This window comes from Solanum stenotomum, chromosome 10 (genome assembly GCF_019186545.1).
Source record: "Solanum stenotomum isolate F172 chromosome 10, ASM1918654v1, whole genome shotgun sequence".
NCBI lineage: Eukaryota > Viridiplantae > Streptophyta > Magnoliopsida > Solanales > Solanaceae > Solanum > Solanum stenotomum.
This window is the reverse complement of record NC_064291.1, coordinates 43,510,938-43,519,906: the sequence shown is the minus strand read 5'-3', so window position 1 is coordinate 43,519,906 and position 8,969 is coordinate 43,510,938. Positions and strand designations below refer to the sequence as shown.

Sequence of the window (8,969 nt, the reverse complement as noted above, 5' to 3'; positions counted from 1 at the left end):
GTTCTACTCGCCTGAATTCGATTCCATAAAGTCGTACGGATTCCTTAACATCTCAGCTATCTACTCATGCACTCAAATTCCTAGTTAATTCACCCAATCGTTACCAGATTTCTCTAGACTCACATGACTCCGATTTCGTCCAAATCTTGACTAGGCTAGGAAATTCAAGTTACTACCAAAAAGTTTTCTGATTCAAAATTTTTCCCGTTGGCTTTTCTATAACGACGAAAACCGGTAGTTACAGAAAATCAATGTCCACATCTCATCTTTATTCTCATACCATAATAGAGGCGAATTCAAAATTTAAATTCAAAGAATTCAACCTTTTAAAATTCTTAATATTGAATCCATTAATTTTCTTTAAAAAAAATTGTAAATTCATGTCTATTATTTATTATAGGTTTAATAAATTTCTGCTCCGCGTCATGGTGCCTATATGTTAAAAACATTCAACAGAAAAAACTGCCAAAAATCCCTCTACACCTCTCCCTCCTACCCCACACCCACTCTCGATCCAAAAAAAAAATAAAAAATTGCCTTGCAACTTTAACATATTTTTTGCCTGTTCTCCTAGATCTCCAACAATTTCCCTTCAATCATTAATTAAATAGTTAACATTTTATCAGGTAATATTTTCTTAATCTGCTGATTTAATTAATAACATGTTTCTTTTTTGTACATAACATGTTTTTTGATCATTAAGATTGATAATTTTTGTTTTAGTATTTTTTCTTCTTCTTAAAATAAAACAGGTAATTGGGAAAAAAGGTTGGAGATGAATAAAATGTTCAAAAAAATGAAAGGAGAGGAAAAGATAGAAAAGATAATTCGTGGTCTTTTAAAGCTTCAACACAACAGGAGATGTATCAATTGCAATTGTTTGGTATGTAACCCTACCCTTTCAAATTGTTGCTTTCTTTGATTTATTTATGTGGTGCCCTGCGTAGCAATTTACGAATCTAGAATCTAGAGTCAGTTAGGTTCATTGTATATATTTTAAAATTGTTCTTGAATATGTGTACGTAGTTCAAGATGAAATTAATGAATTCAGTTGAACATGAGAAATGACAAGTGAAATTGAAATTTGCATATGTATACGTAGTTCGAGATGAAAGTAATGAGTTTAGTTGAACCCGAGAAATCAACAAGTGAAATTGAAATTCACATATGTATACGTAGTTCGAGATGAAAGTAATGAGTTCAGTTGAACCTGAGAACTCGACAAGTGAAATTGAAATTCGCACTTAAGGAAGAGTACTATAAGTTTCACGTGATATTCCCTTGGGGTTCAACATTGGAATAGCCGCAGTGGCGGAGCTAGGAATTTCACAAAGTGTGTCCATAAATAGCACAACAAAAGCTCTTTTCAAAAAGTAGAACTAGTGGGATTCGAATATACGAGCACTTCCTCATTCCAAGGAGGTGAAACCACTGGGCTATAACAACTTGTTATGTTAAGGGTGTCCAAAATATATTATTTAATCATTTCGTGTATCATTTTACTTGAATATACTGTATTTTTTTCTGACGAAGNACTAGTGAGATTCAAACATACGAGCACTTCCTCATTCCAAGGAGGTGAAATCACTGGGCTATAACAACTTGTTATGTTAAGGGTGTCCAAAATATATTATTTAATCATTTCGTGTATCATTTTACTTGAGTAGACTGTATTTTTTTCTGACGAAGGGTGTCCAATTGGATACCCTGACCACCATGTGGCTACGCCACTGGGAATAGGGCACAATGGAAGAAAATGATAGTATATATAGCCTGATACTATCATTGTGATTAAGTTTTAGTCACGTTAGTAAGTCGACTTTAGGTCCTTTTCTCTAGAAGTCCTTTAGTCATGGAAATTTTTTATGTTCTTATTGTTATTTTATTATATATTTGTATAGTATTGGACACAAATGAGCTTAATTAGCGCGATATGGATAGTTAGGATTCATATAGCTGATTGAGAAAAATACTTATTTGCGCACAAAGTTCCATCTACATGCAATGGAAGGCTTGTTATTTGTAGGAGAAAATGGCAGTAAGGCTCAACTCAGATCCCCTTATCAACCGATATTTGTATTTAACTTTGTTTTCGAGTGATCAGAGGGACAATTTCTATTACATATGCTTAATTAGCTCCTCAATCTTAAATGTGTCTGTCTTTGTTTATTTTCCAGTGATCTGAGGAACATTTTTGTTGCATCTTTTGTTCCTAGCAGGGGCCACAATACATTTGCACAACTTTCTGGACATTTGTCTGCACACGTTGCAGCGGAGTGCAGTGAGTATCATCTAATCTTCCCTTCATGTGTACTCTGGAGTTATATAAACCGCGTTTTATTGTTATGTAAACAGGATAAATTATTTTCTGTTTGATTCTCTTGATTTGATGATTCATTTTTTCGTTGAAATGATTTTTCAGCCGTGAGTTCACACATAGGGTGAAATCTGTGTCAATGGCTAGATTTAGTGAAGAAGAAGTTAGTGCTCTGGAAGCCGGAGGTAATGAGGTATGCGCGCACATTTCGCCAAAGTTTACTTTTAAATCATTCTTGGATCATAGGCTAATTCACTTCTCATTTTTTAGCGAGCTAAGGAAATCTACTTCAATACATGGGATACGTATCGTAATTCATATCCAGATCCCAGGTAATTTTTCTTTCTAGGAAGTTATTCCCGGTAATGTGGCACAATACTAATGTTGTTTTTGCATAACAGTGATCTTTACAGACTTCGGGAGTTTATAAAGCATGTGTATGTGGACCAGAAATATACAGGTGAGAGGGGCAGCGAGAAGCTTCCTGTAGTGAAAACGGTAAGTGTCCACCAAAAACATTTCATGCTAGATCTATCCTGCAGTTGATAATGTATTATAGTACTTTTTGATACAGAAAATATTATAGATTATGGTGTTTATACATCCGCCTAATCAATGACTATTCATGATTCCATAATTGAATCAATTCCATACCAGTTTTTAGAGGAATGTTATAGTAAAACTTCGTTTGAAACGATGTGGTATATAGCAACGTGTGACTTGAAGAACACAATCTGTTGTGGATTTGTACATATAGCTTTCCTGCTCCTCTTCAGACACTTCTGCTTTGTATTCCGCAGAGTTTTAAAGATGACTACAAGGAAATGTACAGTTCCAGAGCTGGAGATGCTGACAGATGTTCGTCTGAAACATACAGTCCAAGAAGGAGTGATGATATGAACTTAAGATCATATTCCAATATCGAGGATAGAAGAAGTCCCCGTAATTACAACCAAGGTGCGAGGTCTAACAGGGAGAGGAGCCTATCAACGCGCTTTGAAATAGTTGATGACAGGTTCCGAGATGATGGAAGTAGTGATGTTAAGCGATATCAATATCATATATTCTCAAAATCAGAGCGTAGAAGTAACTCGCCTGCTAGTTCTCCCAAAATACATTCGATCAAAGACATCTTGGGTGATAAAGTTATACCACTAGAGGTTGGTGAGTCTCCTAAACAAAGTGCAGGCGGGGTTACTTGTGAAAGCTCTGCTAATGATGAGGTGAGACTTGTGATCATTTCAAGTTACTTGTGACACTTCCCTTTGTAGCTTTACAAGAAAAAAGTAGCATCTTTCTATATTTGAAAACTCCTTAATGTTAGACTTCTCAGTTTACCCTTAATGACATGCTATTGTAGTTATAGAAGTGTTATGGTATGTTTAAGACCACGAGTTTCAAGAATACTTTTAGTATGCGCTAAAAGTCCGACTTTCTTAAATTTTGTGTTTGGTGAAACATTAGCATATAAAATTTGACAGAGAGAGTAGATATTTTTGAAAAAAACAACAATTAGAGTACTTAGTATAACTATGCAATCTTGTTATAACAATGTATCTTAAATGTCTTGTTCTTTCCTTGTGTTTCCGCACACAATTCAATAGTTATTGTCATATACATGTATCTTATTTATCATTATCCATGCAACTCTTTTCTCAAGTAAAATGATGAATTTGAATCTTATATATCTGTTATTGAATAAGATCACTATTCTCTAAGCTTGATTTCCGCTTGGGTTTTCGATAAATGGGAAGTGGTTTCCATATCAATGTTACATGATCTATAAAACTCTTAATTTCAGAAAATGGAAAAGGAAAAGGAAAAGGCAGCGGTCACCAATATTGATAGCTTAATTGATTGGGAAACTGAACCTCAGTCTCAGCAACAGACACCACAAACAGAAACAGATCCATCTAAAGAGACCTCCAATGCTACAACTCCACCTTCTTCAGCAGCTAAGGTTTCCAATATGGATTTACTGGAATCTTTGTTTATTGACATGACAACTCCACCAGTTGTGTCGACAGAAATTCCAGCTGCTACTGAACCTACACCAGTTGGAACTGTAGCTTCATCCAATGCCACTCAATCAGCTGGAGCTTCCCCTGTAGTTTCAAGTAGTTTTGGACCTCCCGTGGCTTCGTTCGAGAGTACTCTAGCGTTTCCCAGACCTAATGATTCCACAGCGATACCGATTCATAATCAGCATTCTGCAGTGCCTGTGGGGATCAATAGCCCCAATGTTCAACAAAGTACTGCATCGTTTGGAGTTGCATATGGTCAGGTGAGAAAAGTTTGTGAAGTTTCTCTAATTATACATTACAAATGATGCAAAATTTTACAAGACATTTAAAAAGTAGGCATAACTAGATGTCCAAGCAATATTTGGTTGAAATTGAAAAACAATATTTGGAAGTTGACGTTGTGTTTGGATATGAATTTCACTAGAAAAAAGGTTGAAATTTTGTCTTGGGAAAGCGTTATTTCACCTGAAATGCTCCTTAAAACAAGTTTTTCAATATTTCACCAGTATTTCAAATGCTGAAGTTTAGTATTTGTAAATATGGAACTTCAGTATTTGAAACGAGGCTTGATGCAACTGATTCTGTTTCTCGTGCTTATTGGCAGAAAAGTACTTTGCAACCTACAGGAAATGCTGAAGCACCGCCTACGAATCCATCATCTCTTCAACCATCTCAAGCTGCCTCTATGTCAGCTCTAAATACTAATCCATCAAATGATCCAAATACTATTGGAAGAAAAGAACTCCCAATGGTAACTTTCAAACTGGATTCTAAGCATCTTAAGTAGGTCGATATCGCCAAAAAAGAGTGTTAAATGGGGATAATTTTGATACAGGACCTTTTCACATTGAGCTATCCTCCACTTGCTGCAGCTGTTCCAGGTTGGCAGTTTCCCCCTCATGGAATGGCGTATGGCATGCAATACCATCCCTCTGTAATGGTAAGTCACATTTTAAAACTCTACCAAAGTTTGAACCATGGAATAAGTAAATGTTCTAACATAAAATGAATTGGTGATTACAGGCAATTTCAGCTCCTCCAAACTCGGCAAAAACAAGAAATCCATTCGATATTGGTCAGGATGGTCCTCAAGTTCAAGCCCCAGAGGTACGTTGAGTTAATTGTGAACTAATGATAATCCACAATTCTTGTTCAAATCTGGTCTGTTCTGTACTATTTTTTGGAATATGAATTGCTACTTTGAACAAAATGGTACCAAAAATGGTTAACTCTATAAGTTGTATAACACAGTAATACAAATCCAGTTCAGGTTAACTCTATAAGTTGTAAGTTGTAATACAAAAATGGTTAACTCTATAAGTTGTATAACACCCTAAACTGAATTTGTTCACGAAAATTCTATTCGCAGCACGGAAATGAAAAGGAAAGAAAACAGTGAATTATGTATCTTTTAGAATGGAAGTACTGAGATTCTTCCAATCAATTACGTGCTCACCAAGGTTATTAACCTCTGGATGTATTTAATTACTCCTAATGAAGCTAATAAGCTTTTCGTAACCCTGTGGGATATGTTCCTACTATATACCAATAGATCGAACGTTCTAATTTCATTTCACTCTCTAACTTGAAGAAGTTCCTTCTTTTTTTAGTTTCCTTCAATGTTACCTATGCAAGCAGCACTACCAACAAATGTACAGCCTCAGCCTTATGCTTTGGCAATGCATATGCCTCCACAGACAACTAACTATGGGATGACCATTTCTGGAGGTAAGATCGACTTCTTATGACATTAGAAATCAAGTAAACGAATGTGCTCTCTCTGACTGCTTAAGTTTTTAGATGAGATGATCATATAGTTCAATATATACCAATATGTACTTTTCAACTCTCCGTTCGTGATGGCATTTGATCTTATCTTTTGCTAATGTTGTAGGGGCATATGCAGGGCAACAAATTCCCAACAACATGGCCCTTGCCAAGTAATGTTTCTGTTCTATATTTTTGGCTTCGCAATCTTAGACCACATGCTTTCGATATGTTTTTTTCATGCAATTTGAACATAGATTGACCATGAATCAGTTGTTTCCTAAGATCCTTTTATCGGATAAAGAATTCACGGTATTAGTTCTTATCATGCTAATTTTACTAACATTTCAATCTTTCATCACAGTCCACAAGGGAATACTAGCTTTGGCAAAGATGATTCCACCTTCGCTTCCTTAAATCCTCTTCAACAGTCCAATGATGCATTTTATGCGCCAGCTAGATCAAACAGTTTTTCATCTGTAGGAGGAAATCCATTTGGATAGTCAAAAAAGCAACATCAAACATATATATACACAAAAGACTTCACTTGTGTTCCAGTTTCTTGTAATCCCACACACATGTATATCTTCTTAGGAGAAGTTAGTTTCAGTCATTCTGGTTAAAAGTGTATTACTAGTAGCTGTATAGATTCAGAGGTGGATTCAAGATTTTAAGTTTATGGTCGTCCTGAACTCACAATTCCTTTTTGCTTACTGGGTTCAGGATTAGATTGTTTATACGTATCAAGTGGATGGGGTTGGGTCAAAGCTACTACGTTCGGCTGAACCTGTAACACATATTGTAAATCCGCCTCTACATATATCAACTAGAGGCGAATCCAAGATTAAAACTACATTTGAATTTGGGAAAATGTGTATAACTGGATGTATGTACATTGGTCTTTTTTGCATTTGTCCTGTAATTTTTTTCAATTTGGTGATCAAGATGTTCTTGTTGAGAAACATAAAAGTATTTGAACTTGTTACAAGCCAATTATTTTGCATTTTTTGTTTCCATTCTCAGGGATCGAAACTTAATAATTTTGATTAACAGATCATATTCATCCTACCACAACTCTGATAAAAATACTTTGCCAAATCAAAGTCAACATGCTAAAATATGGTTGTTCAAAAACGAACTGAAACCTATAATTTGAACCGAATTTTTTTTTATTGGTCTAGTGGTTCCGGTAATGGGTTGATGTTTTTTGCTATTGGGTTATCGGTTCTTAATGGTTTGAGGATTTCTCTTAACGGATTAATCGATAAGCCGATAGTAAATTAATAAATTAAATTTGTGTCATTCGGTATATAAAGTTCTTGTCTTATAATTTAGTTTCATATTCTTAATTCTGGTTGTCTCAAACTTTTGATTATTCTACAATATGTTTGTATTTGTATTTGAGCAAGATGCAATGTGCCAACTGATGTGCATGGTTCATTGGTTTATCGTCTTGTTTCTAAGTGATTTTTAATGATTTTTTTAATGTTAAATCTTAACGGTTAAACTGATAACGACTGCTAAACAATAAATCAATAACCAATAAGTCAATATCTTAATAGCTCTATAACTATTTAACATATTCATAAATCAATAGCCGATAAACTTCAAAATCAAATCAAACCGACCGATACACACCCTTTTCTTTCTCTCTCTTTCAAAATTCAATTACTTATGACATAGAAGAGCAAAACTGACCAACTCTTTTAGTGGAAGAAATATGTTATTTCATCCTAGACTCCAAATATTAGCTGTTTTGACACATTGTGCTTATTCCAAAATATTTGACAAGTAGTAATTTTAGAAGAACAAGAAATCATTTATAGTAAACCCCCAACTCCAACCCAAATTAATCTACATTTATTGTTCTGGTTAGTAGAGTGTTCATCAATTGAAATGTTTAAGGAGAAAAAAAAAACAAATACTCTTATGATTAGGATATTAACTATTTTTCTTAAAAGAAAGATAATATGAATCGAATACAGTATTAAGAAATCCTTTTAAATTCATTGGTCTCATTTGTTATTTTTAATGTCAAATGTAACCTTGAACAATTAAAAAGAGAATATTGATCTTTTATTATACAAAAGAAACAAACAAGTAATTCGTGAAATACATGAAGGGTAAGCTGGTAATTTCACTTAGTAAGTTTGAAGGAAGTTCTTAAGAGTACACATTAAGCAAATTGACTATTTAATCATTTAGCTTCATATTTGTGAATGTGTTGAAAAATTTGCAGAGGTTTCCACAGCTTGCCAAGCAATTTCCAATATTTGCACCACCTGCCCAAGTCAAAATTTCATAATTTCAATAGTTTGTTAGAAATCATAATAAAGAAAAAAGAAAAAAAAATAGTAAGTAGTTGGTGGTCGGGCTCTTCAAAAATGTCATCAGATTCGGAGCGGATCCTTCAAAAAATAGTGCATTTTTGAGGATCCGACACAAGTGCAACAACATTTTTGAAGAGTCCGACCAACTTAGATGTAAAAGAGAGAGTTGAAAATGGAGGAGTACTTATCCCTTCATCAAACACGATTTTGTACTTAGGACTCGACTTTGAAAATCTCTAGTTAAGGATGAAGGACACCTAATTTCTTCTTCACTACAATCATTGGTGGTGAAGCTAATTATTACTCTCTCTGTTCCACATTAGATGTCTATATTTAATTGAGCATGATGTTTAAGAAATAAAAAAATACTTTTAAATCTTGTAATATTAAATTAAAGATGTGTTAGTACTTTAAAATCGTGATCCATAGAATATTAAAATTAAAAACTTACTAAAGATAGAAATAGATACTTTTCTTAGAATTGAAAGAGACATGTAATTGACGACAAGGCAAGATAAGCACATTCGACAA

At 34.3% G+C, this 8,969-nt stretch overlaps 1 protein-coding gene across 2 annotated transcripts; it reads left to right on the top strand.

Moving 5' to 3' along the window:
- Nucleotides 1-514: 514 nt before the first annotated feature.
- On the top strand, nt 515-7,018 carry LOC125841561 (probable ADP-ribosylation factor GTPase-activating protein AGD14). 2 transcript variants are annotated; one of them, XM_049520712.1, is made up of 14 exons: nt 515-626; nt 753-883; nt 2,220-2,281; nt 2,423-2,510; nt 2,588-2,649; nt 2,719-2,815; nt 3,118-3,540; nt 4,119-4,601; nt 4,946-5,092; nt 5,177-5,281; nt 5,365-5,448; nt 5,952-6,069; nt 6,236-6,281; nt 6,473-7,018. In XM_049520712.1, the coding sequence occupies exons 2-14, from the start codon at nt 776-778 to the stop codon at nt 6,609-6,611; spliced, it is 1,962 nt and encodes a 653-aa protein (XP_049376669.1). In that variant the 5' UTR covers nt 515-626; nt 753-775; the 3' UTR covers nt 6,612-7,018. The 2 variants fall into 2 exon arrangements, with proteins under 2 accessions (XP_049376669.1, XP_049376668.1); XM_049520711.1 differs by lacking the exon at nt 515-626 and having other exon boundaries at nt 724-883.
- The last annotated feature ends 1,951 nt before the right edge of the window (nt 7,019-8,969 follow it).